The sequence below is a fragment of the Gavialis gangeticus genome, unplaced genomic scaffold (genome assembly GCF_001723915.1).
Source record: "Gavialis gangeticus isolate Ggan-Ray unplaced genomic scaffold, GavGan_comp1, whole genome shotgun sequence".
Classification (NCBI taxonomy): domain Eukaryota; kingdom Metazoa; phylum Chordata; order Crocodylia; family Gavialidae; genus Gavialis; species Gavialis gangeticus.
In genome coordinates this window covers 30,372,318-30,393,133 of record NW_017729004.1, presented here as the reverse complement: position 1 = coordinate 30,393,133, position 20,816 = coordinate 30,372,318, and the positions used below count along the sequence as shown (strand labels likewise).

General features: G+C 40.9%; 1 protein-coding gene across 3 annotated transcripts in view; it reads left to right on the top strand.

Annotated features, from left to right (window-relative positions):
- CREM (cAMP responsive element modulator) overlaps positions 1-20,816 on the top strand; it is a 44,252-nt gene that overhangs the window by 18,267 nt on the left and 5,169 nt on the right. Inside the window, exons 3-6 of one of the 3 annotated variants that reach the window (XM_019508191.1) lie at positions 653-799; positions 4,747-4,844; positions 4,973-5,115; positions 11,136-11,324. In XM_019508191.1, coding sequence (XP_019363736.1) covers positions 653-799; positions 4,747-4,844; positions 4,973-5,115; positions 11,136-11,324 — 577 coding nt within the window. Of the gene's footprint in view, positions 1-652; positions 800-4,746; positions 4,845-4,972; positions 5,116-11,135; positions 11,325-15,846; positions 15,950-20,816 lie in introns of those variants that run through there. The other 2 variants (XM_019508193.1, XM_019508192.1) reach the window with 2 other exon arrangements.

Here is a 20,816-nt window from a genome sequence, read left to right as displayed (position 1 = left end):
CACCAGGTTGGTCTGACAGGACCTGCCGCTGATGAACCCGTGCTGGTTGCCCCTGAGCATGCAGTTCCCTGCTGGCCCCTCCTGGATGTGTGCCAGAATAATTTTCTCGAACAGCTTGCCCAGGATCGAGGTAAGACTGACTGGCCTGTAGTTCCCCGGGTCCTCTTTTCTCCCCTTTTTGAAGATGGGAACCACGTTGGCCCTCTTCCAGTCCTCCGGCACCTCTCCAGAGCACCACGAGTGTTCATAAAGCCGTGCCAGGGGACTTGCAATGACCCCAGCCAGTTCCTCTAGGACTCTAGGGTGAAGATCATCTGGGCCGGCTGACTTAAAAACGTCCAGCCCCTCCAGAAGCTCCCTAACTAAATCCTCACTCACCCTAGGCCCAGGTGAGCCTCCCTCGGGGCCCGAAGGGGGCCCACCAGGGAGGTGGCGGTTCTGGTCCTTACTGAGGACCAGACAGTTTAAAAGACGTAATCAGCACAGTAGAAATAATTGTGTTGTGCTAGCAAGAGCCTAATGTGTGGAGTTATTTTTGCCTTGGATTTTGGATTGAAAGTTAACATTTAATGTGTCTTAAGGCTGCCTTTTGAAGTGACCTCTGAAATCTTCAGGACTTGTTAATTAAACATGATAATCATAACTCTTACAGGTTTCTGTAGCTGGATCAAGTGCTGGAAGAGGCTCTCCAGCTGTAACTCTAGTGCAATTGGCTTCTGGACAAACTGTACACGTCCAGGGAGTGATTCAAGCCACACAGCCATCAGTTATTCAGTCGCCACAAATGCAGGCTGTTCAGGTTAGCAGGGTTTTTGCTTGTTTTATTTATGGATTTTTGTATGTATGTGGGTATGATATGTGGCACTTTTTCTTCTTTGATTTCCACCTTGGATTTTCAGCTTTCCCTTCAATGAATAGAAGATTCGTCCTTTACTTTGAGGCTTTGACTGGTTGCCAACTCATAACAGCAGGCAGAGTGGCCTGTAAAGGTTGTTTCATAAAGGTAAAAAGAAAATACCAACCAGAGTCTTGGAACCATCAACTTGCACAACATCTAATTTATGTAAATCATGTGATCCCACTTTAGTGGTTTATCCCACTGATTTTCTCTCTTTGCTGTTTCACTACTTTCATATCTTGTCTCATGAGTTGAAAAGTTTCCAAATGCCCTAATGAATTTGTAGAGAGCCTAGCATAAAAAAACTCTTACACCAATTAAAGTATCTGGATGCCAAACGTATTATAAGAGGAGCATCTGTTAATACTATTTGTTGTGTATAAGTAGAGTCCACAACTGCATCTATGCACAGTATAGGTGTTAAAAAAAAAGGTATGAAACAATCAGCATTTATTTGGCAAGCCTGTATGAGTTTGACCTTGCTAAGGTTGGGAAGCCAGGACCAGTAGCCTAAATGTCAAGAGTGTTCACAGCTTTTTACAATGAAAAGACTTGAGAAATATATCTTGTAACTACTCTCAAGTAGCCACTCTTAAGATTTAGATATTTTTCCTTTTAGTAGAGTATATCTTGCCTGCTCTTTTCTCCAGACTTATGAGTCAGGTGGCTGAAGTGCTTCTGTCAAAAGGAGGTGGTACCTTTGGATAACTGGGTTCTACCTTCTCTTACTTAGGACTGGAGAAAGACCCCACATTTCACCCTGAAATTTATTGGCAAATATTGCAGTGTAAAGAGGACAAGGACCATTTGTCTCACCAGCTTGCTTGAAAGGCGAGCAGTCCTTCACGTGTAGAACTTCTGAGTGGCTTTTAGGTCTAACCTCAGGTAGATAAAGAGTTGTATGAGCATGACAAAGATGCATCTGTGAGAGATGTGCAGTCTCATCTGTGGGACCTGGCAGGTTTCAAGGATTACATTTTTACAGGTGGCTAAAGGAAACAAAAGGTTTGGACTGGACCAACCTTGTGAGAGCCAAATAAGTCTAAATTTCCAAAGAAACTACTGCTTTGTGGAAGTGTTTTTCAGCAGTAGTTTCCAGCAGACTGAGCCCTATCGTATAAAGCAAACACACATTTGAGAGCCTTTCCTAGTTTCTTTTACTATTTTTCTTCAACTTGGTATGGTCCAGAACAGGCATTGTAAAATAGAATACTTGCCCTATGGCTTGAAGTCCCCCAAAAGTGGAAGAATTTTTCTGAGTCTTTTGCCAGCCTCCTCCTTTATTAGTGAAATAGCAGCTAATTACTGTGTTGGAATGGATATTGGATCAACTGCAGCTGCTTTTCCTTCTCCCAAAATCAGAGTAGACACAGGGAAACATTTATGATCAATCAGCCATTTCCAGTTGTTTCCCTTGGTTCCTGTTCTGCTATTTAAAGAAGGCAGGGCAATTCTGTCCTTTGGGATAGCACAGCTATCTAATGGGCTGGCAGGCCCCATTACAGGAGAAATGAAGACACTTAAACACATTGCTGAAGCACTCTTCCTTACCATTTGGCATTATCTCCTTATACAGTTGGCGTTGAGCCAGGATCTACACCCTGCTACAGTGTGGAAGACTAAGGAAATGGTATAAACTGATTTTTGTGAAAAGGAACTTAATTCCATCTTCATGTTGGCAACATGATAGTCTGGGCCATCACACAGTATTTTCTCCTACTTTCAGTGGGTCTGAACAGAGAGCCTGTCAGACTGAGTATTTTGGAATATCATCTCATTCTGGCTGGAAAAAGCACTTGTCAGAAGTCATAGATCTTTGTAATGGAAAGCAGTTAAGAACACTCTGCAATTCAGATGATTGTTTTGAAGATTTTTTTCCCTCACTCCATCTCTGCAATTGGTCAGGCAACAACAGCAAATGCACAGAAATGGATAGGGTCTAAGAAAGAGTGGTTGATGAGTCTTCCACCCTGATATTGAGCTTTGACTTGCATAGAAAAGTTGGAACAGTGCACTGGAGTTAAACAGTTTGAAGATGTGGCCCAGAGTAGAGAAAGAATAGAGATGGCTATAGCATGCAAAATGGAGACTCTGGAATTTTTCTTCAGGAAAACTTAACCACATTTTGGTTTGACCTTTTCCAAATGAAATGTCTCCAGCTGCCCCTAACTCCTGGAGCAGAGGGTAGCCCTCACTCCTTAGGAGTAGCCCACAGCAATACCTCAGGGATTAGGAAGGCCTAGAATTCTTATGTCCAGCTGGGGTCCCAGGGTGTTCAAGACTGCCAGGCTCCCATTTGTATGGGCCAGCAGGGCTTCCAGACCTGGAGTAAGAGCCCTGCCGTGAGCCAAGGTTGTCAGGCTCTAGGTCGTATATCAGTGACTCTGATTTTCCATTTGATATGATGAAAAGCTGTTGGTTCAGGAGTTACAGAAAGTTAATTGTAAATCCCTTTCCTTGATGTAACCATCTAGTGGCATGTACAAATAGCCAAGAAATGACTTCCATTGACTTTGGTCATTTACTCAATGAACTTCCTGTGTTTGAGGCTAAACCTCCAGCAATTTGTGGCGTAAGTGTGTCTTCAAGACACCGGTTTGTTGCTGGAAAACATTATGCTTCTGCTCTGTCCGTCAAACTTCAAATATGTTCCAAGTCTGCTTTGACTTTCCTATACCTTTTGCTGGGGCAATTCTAAGATTATACTGTAAGACAGTGTTAATTCCTTTTTTCTGGTGCTGGAGATGAATGAGCCAAACTGCTTGAGAATGCAGAACCTGGCTGGGATGGGAAAACTCAGTGTAGCTTAAAATTATTTATGTGCATGTACTTGGAAACATCTCTTATGTTTCTGATCAGTGTAGGCGCTGCGTTTTACTAAGACGTCTGATGTCATGTCCGTCAGGTGTCACCTGCATAAAGTGATTGTGCATGGAAATAGAGTACAGTAAAATCAGTAAGGGGAAAAAAGTTCAGGTTTCTTAGTTCTCCTTTGACTTCTAGCTCTTTGAAGGTGTAGTCTCTTTCTTTTCATAATCTGTGGATGAGATGTCTCAAGTCCACGTATTCTGCAAAGTCTTTCTGAAAGCATTCCTCACTGAAGTCACAAGTGCTGCTTTCTGGCACTCAGTGCTTAGGGTCTGCCAACTATCTCAGTTCTTTCTGCTGGTCCTGTGCCCCATTTATGCTGCTGGATTTGAGCAGTCAAATTAATTGGGAAAGTTTCTTACGCAAAATTGAAATTGACCTTAAATATCCTATCTGAAGGTAGAGACTGTTTTAGCTGCAGGTTGTCACTTTTTAATTCATAAAGAGAAAATAAAATGAAAAAACAATGCTAATGGAGCTCTGAGAAAAAGTTAAATTATAAACTCCCATATAAACTCCCAAAAGTTAGAAGTTTGTAAAGTTTTCACAGCTTTATTTGCTGGTCCTATTGTGCATATGCATATCTTTAGATTGTCATTTATGTTGTTAAACATGTTCTTTTTTTCCTCTGTACTGTGGCTGTGATGAAGCTACCATTATAACTTTAGACCTTTTTATATCAGTGATACTGTGTTATTGTGAAAGATGCATTCATATATTTGCATTTCATATTTAATTTAGCTTTCCTTGTACATTAAAATTGATTCATAATGCTCCATTAACTACCTGCTGATTTTGATATATGACAGAAGTGCCAAAATTCAAATTTGGCAGTTGGCCTGTAGTCTGCAGAAATGAGTACACCAGTTTTTCAAGGCTTCACCTCATTGTAAACATGGAAATTGCTCACAAACCAGCCACCCTGTTATCAGTTTCTGAAAATCATCATTTCATATAATACAGAAATTTTGGTATTGTAGGTAGCACCAGCTGCAAATGCAGATGAGTCTGCAGAATCTGAAGGTGTTATTGATTCTCAAAAACGCAGAGAAATACTATCAAGAAGGCCTTCATATCGGTAAGTTCATGCCTGTTTTAAACTGCCATGTACTAGTCATAACATTGGTAAAAGTTGGTCACTCAATATTTTTTTCTTATGAGTGTGGATTTAAAAATATACTTCAAATTTTTTAAATTATGTTTTAGAAAAATTCTGAATGAACTCTCTTCTGATGTTCCTGGTGTCCCTAAGATTGAAGAGGAGAAGTCAGAGGAAGAAGGAGCTCCATCTGGAATCCCTGCAATGGGAGTGCCAACCAGTCTATATCAGACTAGCACAGGGCAATACAGTATGTATGCTAAAATGTTGTATAGCATTGTAATTAAAAAAAGAGAAGTGAATTGCTGTCTTTTGCCTAGTTGAAAAACAACGTAGTCAAATAGAGATGTTTGAATATGTAAAAGCAAGATAAGTATCTTTATATTTGTGTAAGTGAATTGCAGCTTACATCTTCCCTGGTTACATTAGGAAAAAGAAAACATCTTTGTCGTTTTTGTCTCATCCTATAGCATTGTTAATGCCTCAAATTTGGGGTAATTTTGGAACTGTATAGTCCATTAAAGAGTTGAAAAGCAAGGTGTTGGATGAAAGTGACAATGTTGGTGTCTCTTGTCTTTTATGTACACAAATATTTGTATTTGTACATGAAGGGAACTTTTGTTTTTCATTCTGTATCTGTTTTTGATGTTGTATTTTATGTCTATGTTGTTTGGAAAATAGGATTAAAACATGAATGTAGTGCAATGCAAAATTGTACTTGACTATGATTCACTTCTGTCACGACAATTTAATATAATTTTTCTAATTTGGTGCAAAATATCAGTACAACATAAAGTTGTATAACGTAAACTAGTGTTTTCATTGTATTTAAGTCTCTAACTCTGTCAGTATTCAACTCAAGCCGACTGTACGTTACTGCATATCACATTTTTTAACAATTACAATCTGCAGATAATTTGTAATGAGAGAGAGAGAGAGAAAGACTGTATTTTAAGACACAAGCACAGGGCTGGAGTTCAGTTTCTGTCTTGTCTGTTATTTGAGTTATGCCTTATTTTATAACCTAAATATTGAAACAACACTTTTCTATATGGAGTTAACCCTATATATTGTGGTCTCCACTTACTGAGCTTTTCTCTAAACACTGTTAGAAAACTCAGCTTCACCCCAATATTTTCTAAAGTGTTATTTTAAATTTACCTATAACATTTCATGTCTCATTCTGCTGGCTTGATGTTTGTTTAGTCATTTCTTGTCATGGGTTGTTTCCATAAAACTTTTCTTCTTTTTTTTATAGTTTTTCACAGAATTTAAACAAAACTTGAAGATTAAAGTGAGTTGGTTATATTTCAGGTCTTCTCATATTCAGAAATAATGAAGAGCTCTTTTAAATAGAGCAGTTCTTTTCCTTTGCTATAATGGCAGGAAAGTGGTATGCAGTTCTGCTGCTTCCAATGACTTCTGTGAAAAAAGGAAGCTTATCAAAATATTAACAATAGAAATTAAAAAATTGACAGAATATTTTTCTAAACATATTAATACGTTAAACATTCTCAGCATTCCTTTAGCTGCCTTTTAAAATTGGTAAAACAAAATAATTTTCAACACTAGGAAAACAAAATGTACATTTAGCACTGAATTACCTCCTGTTCTTCAGGTTCATTGTTACACTGCTATAATGATGAACAAATGAATTCTCCATAGTATCTTTTAATTCTTTGAATCTAAGAAGTAAGAGCTTCAGTTCTATGACACTCTCACTCATGCAAGGTGTAGAGTTAATTTGTACTGGTCTTCTTACTGTTGGGAAGTGCTCACAAGCTTGTAGCAGTCAGCTTTAAAAGATATTTTATTAGTTGTGCTCAGCTTTAAATGTAGAATCATCTTGACCAAAGTACAATTTCATAAGACAACTCTCAGTGAATTTATTTTAAAGAAATGTGAAAAATGCATTCCAAAATATAGCTGTCTCGGGAGAACCTGAATGTCTTTGGAAGCCCAGAAGTAAAGCATGAGGCAAGAATTGCTGAATAAAAGAAAATAAATGTCAGAAGATACTATCTGCATTTGGAAATTAAAATAATGTGCTGTGAAGAAATCTTCTGTACATATAATTAAAACAATGCTGAAGTTAATTATGATCCAGTTTTGCTTCATTGTAGTTCATGTGAATTTGGCAGTTGATGTGAATGGGAGCAGAACTGGACCCTAAATTGCTTTTGACACTAAGAATCAACATTGATTGTTCTTACTGAACATAACAAAGAATAAATGTTTCTTCACCGTGAAAATTCCTTCGGCTCAGCTGTTCTGTGTTTTCCTAGTCAGAAATCTTGCTGTTCTCTGTCATCCAAAATATAACGTTTTCTCTTAAATCTTTTTGATCTTGCATTGGATCAGTTTTGTTATGGTTTCAGTGAATATGATCTCTGTCATGCAAGGAGAATTCCTCTGGGTTTGTGCAGAAACAATGCAGTGATTCTTCAAACCTACATGTTTATCAGAAAGTAGTAATTTAGATGTCTTAACTCAGGGTCAGATCCAGCTGGGGGCCTGTTTTTCACTAGTTGGGTCCTTGTCTTTTTCTTGGCGAAGCTGCTCAAAATTAGAGGTGCTTTTTTGTCAAGCCTGAAAAATATGTGTGCTTACATTGGTTGATATTTCCACCTCTTGGGCCTGAGGTTATTGGTGGCAGTTGTGGGCATTCTTACATAGGTTTGCTGTGTGTTGTTTGGTTGTTTTTGGTTTTTTTTTACTTACGGTGATCCTCTGGAGAAAATATTCTTTAGGATGGTCATCTTTCCCCTTTTATGTCCCAAGAATTGCTCTTGTGGCAAATTCTATGCAAGTTCTTTAAAATATTGCTGTTTTATTATAATTAAATAAATCAATATGTTTAAAAATCAGAATGTTTAAATTTTGAAAATGAGCACAAATTCCTGTTAATAAGATTTAAAAAAACGGAATTGCACATCAGTTTCCTTTTGTTATACTTTGGCGTATCTGTACTGTAGCATTTTTCAGACAGTGTAGCATTTTTTTCTTTTCTCACAGTATTTGCTCAGTACTTTGCTACTAATTAATGGCAAAGAGAAATTTAGGGTTTACCATGCATTGCCTGACTTCTTGCTTTTGGGCCTTGTATTTTGAGGCACAGATCCTCAGTTGTGGATGAAGAGTACTTAATATCAGGTTTCTCGTATCCTCAGGAGGTGTTAGGACATGCAAAAAAAACTTACAGTGTGGGGATGCCACGGTCAAGCTCTGTGTCAGCTTTAGGGCGATTTAATATAGGAATCCACTATTTAGCTTCTGTGTTGTTACCCATCATCATAGTATTTGAGAGCCTTCTATATAAAATCTCTAGTAATAGTGAAGCTGTTGGTAGACTTCATGAGGTGTCTTCTAGGGTCAGAGCTGTGCTTACTTCTGGTGGGAGTTGATAGGATCTTAGGAAAGTGGGGTTTGGAAGGGGCCTCACATAGTCATCTAGTCCAGCCCCCTGCTCAAGGCAGGTTCATCCCAGACCAAACCATCCCAATCAAGTGTTTGTCCAAACTGCTCTTGAAAACTTCTAGGGATGGAGATTCTCCAGTTCTAGGTAACCTTTTCCAATGCTTGACACCCTTATAATTAGAAGGTTCCTCTTAATCCCCAACCGGAGTTTCCTTTGCTGCAATTTTTAGTTCATTGTGCATAGTCCTGATCCCTGTGGCTACAGAGAAAAGCCTGTCTCCATCCTCTCTTTAATTCCCTTCAGATATTTGAAGGCTGTTATAAAATTCTTCCCCCACCCCCAGTCTTCTTTTCACCAGATTATATGACCCTAGCTGTTTCAGCTGCTTCCCTCATAAATCATACTTTCTAGGCTGCAAGTCACTTTTGTTGCTCTGCTCTGCACTCTTTCCAGTCTGTCCACATCCTTTTTGAAGTGTGCAGCCCAAAACTGGAGTTGAGGAATGGAACACATGTAACTTCAATTATTTATATCACTTATGGTGAAAAAGCTTCCTGAAAGAGGAAAGGCGTACAGTGTTTCTTACGGATGGTTAGTTTCCCCATTCAAATGATTCTGTAGGGACATTTGTTCCATAGGTACATTCCCTCAAAAGGAAAATTCAGTTCTCATGTGCTTTGTTCTGGGATTATGAGATGCATATTGTCCAAAGGAGTACAGCTTCCTTGGTGATTCATGGGTTAAAACTTCAGCATGATCCCTTAATTCTAAAATTGGAACCAGTGCTTTAACCTGGAATTAGAACCAGCAGAACTGGAGCTCAGGTCTTTTACTTAGAGTGGCTTGAGGCACAGAGTTGGACTTTGTGCATCGTTGTCAGAAACTATGAGTTCCAGCCAAGAGGTGACAGATGCATGAATTACTGTATCTAGGTCTTTGTCAGGGAGAAAGATGAAGTTTCTTAGCAAGCTGGAGGCAAAAAAAAAAAAAAAAAAAAAAAAAAAAAAAAAAAAAAAAAGCATGACTAAAGGGTACTACCCAGTCATCCAAATTTCACAAGGAGCCAAATAGGACCCAGAGGGTGGCTGTATGCTTTCCTTGGAAGATGGAAACAACTTCTTAGCTAGCTCTTTGAAGCATTTTCCCATTTTGACCATCATAGCTTGTTTAGTTTTAGCTTTGGCCAGCTGCTTTTCATCCAAGAGTTAATTTCTTATGCATTCTGAAATATTAGTAGGAAGTGGTGATTGTACCATTGAGTATCATCTTGGCATGCTGTTGGCAAAAAGGTTCTACAGCATCCCATTATCGCTGACATATGATCTCATTTTTTTTAAAGGGATGGATCTAGCACGATCCCTATAAAGTCATGCAGGTAGGAGCCTTTAGAGAGGAGGAGCTGGTATCTGTTGGTACTCACTGAGTGCTGATGGAGCAGAATGGTTGTAGTGCTGGGCCACCTTCTACTGAGGGATATAAGTGTATTAGTAGTACCTGGCTGTCCGCTATGTTAAAAGCCCTACATGCTCCTAGCACTATGAGCAAAAGAGATCTTCCTTTAGCTGTGCAAGCCATTATTTTTTAAAATAAAACAATATTGCCAACCTCAAGCAGCCAAATCACGAGGCACCCACAATGGGTGCAATTTATTTAAAATATGACATTTAAAAGAATAATAACTATCAACCCTCCCCCTCTTCTGGGTGTTTTTGTTTGTTTGTTTGTTTGCTTTAGATTTCATGTTTTCCAGCTTTTCTGTACAACTGAAAAGTAAAAACTTCCTTTTTAGAAATAATGAAATCTGATATTTTCATGTAGTCCAATGACTCCAAGAAGCTGAGGCTTTAGGAAAACCAGCAAATGTGGGAGCTTTGCTATAAGACCACAAGAGATGGCAATGCTGAATGTGTGCTTAAGCAAATACGTATACCATCTTGCACCATTTAGATACTATGGTGATGAGTGCACTTTAAATATCTGGATAGAAAAATATGTATTTGCTGCTCCTGGGGAGTAGCTATTCTTTCATAGTAAGCGAGTATAAATGAATATATTCCTGTTCTTAAGTGACTACTTGTGAACATCTGTTTAAATTAGCATACTCCTAATGAACTAAATGTTGTCAGAATACTTTGTTATGCAGTTCTTCACATTGCATGGAAGTATTTAAATGTGGGCAAGATTTTTACATATGTTTTCTTACTTATTTTTGACTGCATAAGACCAGATTCTGATTATCAAATTTTGATACCCAAATATTCTCATATATAAGACTTTTAAATCCTTTGAGACTAAGCCTGCATGTCCTAACATGAGAAAAGGAGCCAGACCCTTAGCCTTTCCTTTTCCTGAAACCCAAGTATTTTCCATCATTTGGAAGGGCTGGATAAATTTCAATTTATTTTTTCTCGAGTTTGTTGGTATTGGCAGCAACTGCCTTCCCCATATTTCTGAAGGTTCGAAAGATACTGCTCTGTTTTTATCATCTATCATTCTCTCTTTGCATAAAAAGAAGAGTGTTTTAAGAGCCTCAGGAATATAACGTAAAAAAGACACCAAGAAGTGCTTTCCCTGACTGACACAAAACTGATGTGAAGCAAACTGAGATGGCTACATATGGGAGGCCAAAATATATCAATCTAGGTCAATTTCAACACAAACATAGTATTTTCCCTGCAAATTTGTTTAAATATGGATATGACTAGAAATCTCTGCCTGAGGGGGTGGGGAACCTTTCAAAAGTTGCATATATAATCGTGCATATTTATATATGTGTTAAAGTTGCATATATAGTATCTTGCATGTACATATTTCTATTCTTAATGTTTCTCTTTTTCTCTTTCAATATTTAGTTGCTATTGCCCAAGGTGGAGCAATCCAGATTTCTAATCCAGCATCTGATGGTGTCCAGGGATTACAGACACTAACAATGACGAATTCAGGAGCTCCTCAGCCTGGTGCTACAATTGTACAATATGCAGCACAGACACCTGATGGCACACAGCAGTTTTTTGTACCTGGGAGCCAAGTTGTTGTCCAAGGTATCGTTTTGTTTTAAATTTTTAAGTTATTTGAATTTTTAATTATGTGCTTTTTTTGCTTGTGTTCTGGTTTTTGGTAGTATTAAATCAGCAAAGAATTGTTAATTTGAGAATTTAGTGTTAGGAGATGAATGGATTGCTTTGCTCAATAAAGGCCTCTGCTCTCTTTTCATAAGAATTAATGAACATTAGAGGAAATATGTTAAGGAAGGAACACTGTGATGAAATTGCTTTCTGCTATGCCCATTGTTTTCCTTCCCAAAAGGTATTCAATAGTGATACAACAATAGGAGAGTTTCTGCTGTTTGAGTTTAGTAGAATGTTGCTGTGAAGTTGCTTCACATTTAATAAATTAAATTAATTTCTGATTTTTCTAATAGTTAAGCATTTTAATAAAGGTTATGTGACATTCTTATAAGCTGTAGATGCTTGGGGAACAACAGGGGTATAGGTTGGAGCCATGCTGGTGTAAGGACATAGGGAGACAATGGGGAGTAACAGGAATGTCTTGTATAGTAGTTTCCTACACTCCTAGGTCTCTGGTAGGAGCTGGATAGGAAAGAAGTTGGAGACCACTGCAAGGTACGGATATGGAAGATGAAACTATTAATCAGTAAGCCCAATGATGGGTGTCACACTTCAAGAGGGATGTGGAGAATCTTGAGAGGGTCCAGAGGAAGACCACTTGTAGGGTCAGGCCTGCAGGCAAGGCCCTATGAGGAGAGACTGAGGGACCTAGATCTCTTCAGCCTTCGCAAGAGAAGGCTGAGAGGTGATCTTGTGGCTGCCTATAAATTCATCAGGGGAGGGCAGCAGGAAATAGCAGATGCTCTATTTACTAGGGCACCCCCTGAAGTAACTAGAAACAATGCCACAAAATGACGGAGAGCAGATTTATCTTGGACATTAGAAAGAACTTTGTCACAGTAAGAGGTGTCAGAATCTGGAATGGGCTTCCAAGGGAGGTGGTGCTCTCCCCTACCTTGGGTGTCTTCAAGAGGAGACTGGACAAGCACTGTGCTGGGGTCATCTGACCCCAGCGTTCTTTCCTGCCCAGGGCACGGGGTCAGACTTGATGACCTACTGTGGTCCCTTCTGACCCTAACATCTATGAACCTATGAATCTATAACTGGTTAGCATACTGGTTATTGTTCAGCATGGGGCAGGGTACAGTCTAGGAGGGAAGTGGGGAGGGGAAGCTGTGTGGTACCCCAACAGGAATTCGAAGGCTGCCAGGCAGGCAGAAGGGAAGCAGGAGGAGGGGAGGGCAAGAGCAAACTAGTACCCATAGCTTCAGGCTAAAGAAGAAAACTGGGCAGCCTCATTGTTATATAAGCAGTTAGCTAATTGTTCACAGGTGCTCCCTCTCTCCTGGCATGGGGGCTTTGCCTAAGCTGTGTTCTCTGGCAGGGCTTGAATTGGAATGAACTGGCATGAATTGAAAGTTATGGTATTTAAACTGTTGAAATATACCGGATTTCAGGTGTTGTTATGTTTATATTTTATTCAGTATAAAAAAATTCCAAACTGTTTTCTTATTTTGTGAAAATGCCTAGAGTACATGTATTTTCCTTTATAAAAAAAAAAGTTAAGATCTAGCATAGCTTTTTCTGATAGTCTGTTACATGGACTCAACACATTTACGTCAGTCAGAATAGGGAGAGGTGGTGGAATTTACTGGATATGTAATTCTTAACAAATCCTTGAATGTGTGCCAGGAGTACTGGAAAGGACATGCAAGAAATCCTTTGTGTAGGACTGGTTCAATCACCTTTGTGGTCTGTGTTCACTTAATAGTTGACTGTGCACCTAATATTGTGATAGCAGAGTTTATTGTAATGTAGGAAGAAAACCATTTTGCTTTATGGCTGTTCCATTTATAAGGCCCTCACTACTGGATATGGCTGGCTTGCATATGATCTTGTTTTTTTTACAAGCGACATTGAAATAAGAAACGGAATAAGAAAGAAAACACAACACTACCACATTTATCCAAATCCAAGACAACCCCCCAATAGTTAAGATTCTGGACATAGAAAATTGATAAATTTGTTATAATTTTCCATGTCTAGAATCTAATTATTGGAGAGTCACCTTAAATTCATCCCCTGCACTGCAGCTGAGAAAGCAGTGGGAAGGCAGGTGGTAGGGGAGGCAGTGGGGGGGACAGGCAGAAGAGGGGAGTCAAGTAGCTTGAACCCTGCCCCTTACCCCCACTGTGCCTGCTCTCTTGCACTACCCTGCGTCTCCCTGGTCCCCCTTTCTCCCACTCCCCACCTGCTTGCACCCCCTCACCCCTTGCTGCTTACCTTTGCTCTGATTCAGGCATGCTCCTGCCCCACTTCAGCCTTGGATTGGTTGTTGCGGCAGCTTAGTTCTCTAATATAAGGAAGACCAATCTCATGAACTTTGCCAATGATGTTTATAGTTAGGGTGACCATAATAATTTGAGGGAAATCTGGGAGAGGGGGTGGGGCTGGGCAGGATACACACGCATGGTTGCACAGACCCCTGACCAGGAACAGAGCTAAGCAGGACAGCAAGGCACATCCTTTTCCCCCTCCCTCCCATGGCTCCCAGGAGCAGGGCTGGGCAGGATAGACACACGCACACACTTGCACACACACGCATATACCCTGTGGCTCCTCCCCCAACAACTTTACAGCACAAGTAACTCTGCAGTAGAGTCCCGACCAGGGAGCAGCCCATTGGCTGGGCTCCCTGGAGAAAATTAAAGAAGTCCCCCTTTGCCCTGAACCTGTCCACATGTGTCTGGCATGTGACTCAGAAGCCGCATGTGTAGGTGGGTTTCTGCCAATCTGGGACTTTTGCTTCAGTTTTCTTCAGTGGCCAGGATGCTGAGAACGCCTCCAAAATCTGGGACTTAAGGTCACCCTATTTATAATGGATATACTAAATGAGTTCCTTTTGTAATCCATACTGTAGAACTAGGGTATCTCTACTTTTCCCTTGCGGTTAAATCAAATACACAGGTTTATAATGAGCGCCATCTGAAAAGTAGAATTTCTGCGAAATTGTATTTTTCTTTTAAATGGCTCATTAAGTCTGGCTGCCTTCATGGTTGAGCTGTGGTTCTATATAGCTCATGATGGAAGCTCATGGGCTTGTGTTTAGTGTTACTAGACTTAGTCTGAAGATAATCAAGATGGTGCTATTACTTGTAGCAGTTCTGTCTGTAAAACTAGACCGCAATATTATTCCAGGGCCAAAAAAATAGAAATCAGGAATCCAGCATTACGCTAATGTCTCATTCTTTGCTAACAGGTTGCACAAGTATTTGTATTGTGTCTCTCCATATAAGCTCGCCTGTATAGAGAAACATTGTCATAAAACTAGTTACTGCGCTGAACCTAAAATAAGTCTGTTCTGTGATACTGAAGGTTTTGGTTTTAAGTTCTGACTCATGGGGTTGAAAAATAGTATATGGACAAATAATAAAAGGTAGTGTAAGGGCCCCAGATGGAGTAATGGGAATGTCTGGATGGGAAAGTGGGTAAGCTTATAGTATGCCTATATTTGTTCAACGGTTGTATAAGTGTTCTTCGTGTTTTGGTTACTACAAGCTCTGTCTTTAAAAGAGTGGGTGTCACTATTATAGCATGTATTTGAGACATTTAGGCAGGGTTTGGATGACTTTGCCTGTAGGAACATTTGCACTGCACAGTGCAGTGCTGTGTATCAGAACACCTGCTGTTCTTTTTGTTTCCCCTCCAGGGTTGGTACCTGGGGCTGGTGCCTCAGTTGTCTGTCCTTTTTTACAGTACCATACTGTGTACATGTACGTCCATGTCCAGAGAGATGAAATTATAGGACAGTTAGAACTTTTTTTTCTGGAAGGCAGCACCATTCTCAAAGGTGCATTTTGGGGGTCTGCTAAGGAGAACTAAGGTGGTGCAGAGCCCTTCAGCCCTGTGTCACCTGCTTGAGTTCTGTCCATGCATTGTGTTTTTCTCCCCTCTGATTGATGTTGTCCTGTATAAGATAGAAAGATGAAATTGATGGATCCTGGTACTAGTTCCCTTGTAATAATCATGTATCACCAATATGTTCTGCAAGAGATTGTATGCTTTTTAATCCAGAGAGAGTTTTAGTATGGGTAGGGTCTCTCAGTGAAAGCTTCTGCAGGGGAACAAAGATGTCCTTATGTCCTATAAATTTGAGGGTTGCCACATTTTAACTGTTATATGCAGATTTAGAGCAGACAGAAGCAATTCAGAAATTAGAAGACAAGAAATATTATTTACATTTTTACAAATATCAAGGTCCCATCTCATTTTATTTTTCCAGATAGAGATGTGGTGAGTGTGTTTTGTAAGCTAAGAAAATATATTAATTAGGAAGAAAACAATGGTAGGCTTCAGAAGTATGGAAAATGGTATATCAGCAGAAGGAATTTTGTTTGGACTGCAGTTCCAGTGAGCCATTCCAGTGACAAAGCATATTAATGACTGTGGTAAGCAAGTGAGGTCATTGTGATGTCAGTACTTCTGCCTGTAATCTTGCACATGCTTGCTAGTTGGGAACATTTCATGTTGAGCTCTGATAGAGAAACAAGAGACTCGTGTGCAGAAGCTGATCATGGCTGTAACAGGAGATGAAACAGGTAGGAATCTTTCCAGTCGTGAAAATAGTAGCTTCTATACACTGTTTAGTCAGAGATTTCACAGTAGCACATGACATTTAATGTAATCTTCTTACAGTGTGAATGGCACTAATGGTGCTAGTTTATTACTCCTTATTATAGCTAAAGCAGTATTTTAACATTGATTTGACATTTTTCTTTTAAAAGCACTTTGTAGTGTGTTTAGTACTGGTATTCTTAACTTTAGCTTGCAGCAATCTATTTTCCTTTCTAAATGATCTGTACAACTAACTGGTCTTGCTTTTGGTTTAGCAATAAACAAACTATCACTTCCGGTTATTTTAGCCTATCAAAACTTAAAATATATAACTGTAAGTAAAATGTACATTGTTTCAGGTATATAAGAAAAGCTTTTAATGTTCGTTGCTGAAGACAATAAGAGCACAATCAGATTTGAAGGAGCTGTAGTGTTGCGATTGCCTGTGAATGTTGTAATGCCTTTTTTTTTTCCTCCTCTGCTGTTTAAAATGGTCTGTTCCTCAGCTAATTGAGTTCAAAGGGCTGACGTCATTAGACTTCCTGGAATCGTGTTGCAGCGGGGAACTGGAAAAGTTAAACTCCAAACAGGTTACACATTGACGTCAGCTCCGAGTCATGCTGTGATTTAGTCAGTTCCTTTCTGCTTCAACAAATGCCACTGGCAGATTTGGAATGTTAACTAGCTAGCAACCTGCACCTGCATGCTGTTTGTAGTTAAGTAAAGCTATTTCATATGCTGTGTTGTATTAATACAAAGCTAAATATCTTCTATAGATCCCCACTTCGGGTCTTGTGCTTGTCTAAATAATGCAGGAGCTGTCTAGCTAGTTGAAGTGAAATTTAAAACCTTCTGGTAAGGTACTCCTTACGTAAGTTCCAGGGGAGGTTGATATATATTAAAGATATGTAGCCACTGTGTGTGTGGGTGTGTAGATACAGGCATGCATGTAGGGGCATACATGTTCTCTTTGCTCTCTCTCCTCTGACTGGCCTGTATAAAAACTAATAGTCCAGGAATGCTCTCTAGTGCTCAATAGGAAAACATTTTCAAGGGTTAGTTTTTACATTTGTATGTAGATACGTTGCCCATGAATTCCTTAGCAGAGTTTCATTTATAAGACTAATGTGGGTTTTTTCCTTTTTTAAATTTCATCATGGTAAATTGTGTACCTGAACTCAGATACAACATCAGGTTTTCAGTGACTACTTTTCACCTCACTTGCTATAATTTTATGGTGAAAGACACTTGCCTGAGGGTGGGTGGATCAGGCAGTATGATTTTGCTAGTTACCACCTACTGGCTGTTGCCACAGTACTCCATTGACCTTGGTGTTTGTGAATTTGGTTTGTATTATGAAAAAAATTACTACAATACATGTATTAAAGCTTTTCCTAAAGGCATATGAATAATGGGCATTGTGTTGCTCATTGTGCAGCCTTAAGATAGGCAAGTTGTGGACGTATCCTTCTTCTACATAAAGGCTTAGTAAAAGTGCTTTATACGCAGAAGCCCCCATCCTATAATCTGATGCATATGATAGACTCCTCAACCTGTAGAGAGTCTCACTGTTGTCAAAGAGGTCTGTGTTGTTGAAAGCGTTTCAGTATGGATTTAAATTTCTTTTTTTTGTCTTTTAAGTTGTAGAAATTCAGACTCACTGACTCTTTCCCTATAATGATTTATCATTCCCTATGATAGTAATACCATACCAACTATAGCAGTCATTAGCATAACAAATGTTGGAGCATGACTACTTCAAGAGTCCTGTTAATCAAATTAAATTAATATAAAAAAAATTATGACTGGTTTTATGTTGAGACTTTCCACCTATTCCAAAATTAAGTAGGCTGTTATATTTTATTCTGTTAGTTATTTGGGGTATTTGTAAAGCAGCTGTCACTAGGGTATGTAGGCAGAAATTACATAGAACAGTATCAAAGCGTAGTTTTCTAGAATATCTCCTTCCCATTAGAACCTTTCATAATGCCATCCCTATCCATACCTTTAACCTCCCATCTTGACCCTCATTCTCACAGTGATGCCTTTCTTGATAAACTATTTCCAGTTCTGTTTCCTGTCTCAGTGTACTTTTCCTATTGCTCCAGGGTTGGGCCATAATTCTTGTGGTGGATTTTTCAAGACATTCAGTTCAAGTTGTTCTTAAGAATCCAGCAGAGGATTGGACTAGATGACCTCCTGAGGTCCCTTCCAACCGTACCTTTCTATGATTCTAAGACTTCTTTTGCCAGTCTCAAAAGAAGTATGCTTTTCATTTGGAATAAACAAAACACTTAAACAAAATAAGCAGACAAGGTTCTTTGGGTAATTGTGGTATCTTTTATTAGACCACCTAAATGGTTGGAAAAATTGGTCTTTGCAAGCATTTGGGCACACACCTTTCTTCAGGCATAGGGAGATTCTTCTGGTGTTTGTGTGCTCTCTTGGGTGGAATAAAAGCATAAGACAACATGCAAAATATAGGTCCGTGAAAGTGCAAATGTGTGGTAGGAAAGATCAGAGGGGTGGGAGACAATAGGTGAGAGACAGGGTGGTGGGTAAAGGGGGAATGTTGACCTGGTGATAGAATGTAGCTGATAAAATGTATCGAGGTTACCTGGGATTATTGGATGGCAGGCAGCATAGGCAGCTGGTGCCTCCCAAGTCAGAGGGGGGTCCCCCCACGGTCGATCCTACTGATCCGCAACTGGCAGCAGTGTGCACTTCCGAGTCGGTGGGATTGGCCGCAGGAGGTGGGGGTTGTTTCTCCTTGCATACTCCCTGGCCAGCACTCTCAGCGGGGGCACCAGCGCTCTTGCCTGCCTCTCCTGCCTGGGAATGCTGCTTTTAGGGGGTGCACCAGCACTCACAGCGGGTGCACATGCACCCTCTATGCATTGTCACTGGCAGGCAGGTAATAATTCTGATATTATAAAAGCCTTAATCTGTCTGTCTGTCTGTAACACTTGATTTGTGCTCTGATTTGCTGACTGAAACAGCCAGTCAGAGTGCGAATACAGCATTGGACAGGAGGTGGCAGTGTGGTGGAGCACTGCCACGATGGCAAGGACACGGGTGATGGGGGGGGGGCGAGACCAGATCAGCTTCTTTTGCCCCCCACCCTGCTCCCAGGAGGCAGCGGCAATGGAGCCGATGAAATGTGGGGGTTTTGCCCCCCATGCCCTGCTCCCTGCAGGTGGTGACGGAGTGGGGTGGGAGAAGCAGCCAAGGCCACTGGAGCTGGCCTGGCCCCTGCCCCCTTGCTCCTTGGAGGTGGTGGTGGCGCAGGTGGGGAGTGGGGTCAGGACTCCGCAGGGGGGTGAAGCCACCTGTGCTGGCCTCATCCTGCCCCTCCCCCCTTCCATCATTGTTGCCTGCAGGCCTGACGCAGTGGTGGTAGGGGAGGAGTGGGAGCGCACTGTGGTGGGGGGGAGGGAAAGAGGAGACCTGGGCCAACACGGTGGCAGTGCGGGGCAGGGGAGGAGTGGGCCTGGGGAGGAGCAGGGGGAGGGAAGGATCAGCTTGCCTCTTCCCCCCTTTGGGCCCAGGCCCATTCCTCTCCCACTCCTCCCTCCCCCGCATTGGCCCTGAGCTTGCTCCTCCTGTCCCCCGCCACCACATTGACCCAGGCCCACTGCTCCCCTTCCACCCCCAACAACCGTGGCAAGCCAGCTTCTCCCCTCCCTTGGGCCTGGTCCTCCCCAACACGCCCTGTATCAGGCCCAGGCCCGCTCCTCCCCTCCCCTCCCCCTGCCACTGCTGTGGGGAGTGGGCCTGGACCCCAAGTAGCAGGAGGGAAGGGTGGGGGCATGGGGCTCTGCCCCTGCTTGCTCCCCCCACCTTGTCATTCTTGACAGGCAGTTGGCTAGTGTGCCATAAATCTAATGTTTGTATTTAATCCCTGATTTTCTTTGTATCCAGTAGATTTATGAAGTGAAGTTCGTAGGCTCATCTATGAAAGGTGTTTTGTAAATTCCCTTTGACGGTTAGAACTGAGAGACTGGAGAGAGAGTGGTTGTCTTGTGAGAAGTGTGCACTCACAGGTAATTAGGTACTTTTAAGTATTTTTGTTTTAGATAGAATTTTGACGTGGATTCATTCTGGTACATGGTTGTTGTTTGGTTTCTCCTACACATTTTCCATCAGGGCCTTCAGTGCACTGGATGAGATGTATACCATTTCTGGAGGTGCAGGTGTAAGATCCAGGAATGGTGATAGTTCTGTTGTGGGATGTGGTTGTTGTGGGAGTGTTGGAGATGTGTTGGCAGGTTTTACATTTCTTGTCCTGGCATAGTCTGGACCCATTTGGTGTGCTTTGGGCCATAGGAAGTTTGCTTCTGGTCATGAGGTTTGGTGCTTGTTTAAAGGCTAGGATGGGTGCTTCTGGGAAGATCCCATTATGAATTGTGTCTTCCAGTATGGGTTGCAGTTGTTTGAGGTTTTTCCATGTAGGTTCCAGGGAAGGATGATATGTCATAACTAACAGTGTGCAATTCATGGGGATTTTCTTTTCGTACTGCAGCAAATCTTCATGTGTTGTCCGAGTGGCTCTTTCAGAAGTATGATCTATCTCTGTGGAGGAGTGTCCTTGTTGGGTGAAAGCTCTTTTATGATTTGTGCGGTGACAATTGCGGGTATTCTTCTCAGTGCAAATTCGGTGGTATTGGAAAATGTGGCTATATATTACAGCTTTCTTGGTGTGTTTAGGGTGATTGCTAGCTTTGTGCAGAATATGTATGTTGATCCGTGGGTCACTTGTCTATGATGGTTTGTATTTTGCCGTTCTGGATATTGATAATAGTGTCTAGAAAGGAAATGGTGGTGGTGGAGCATTCAAGAGAGAGTCTGATG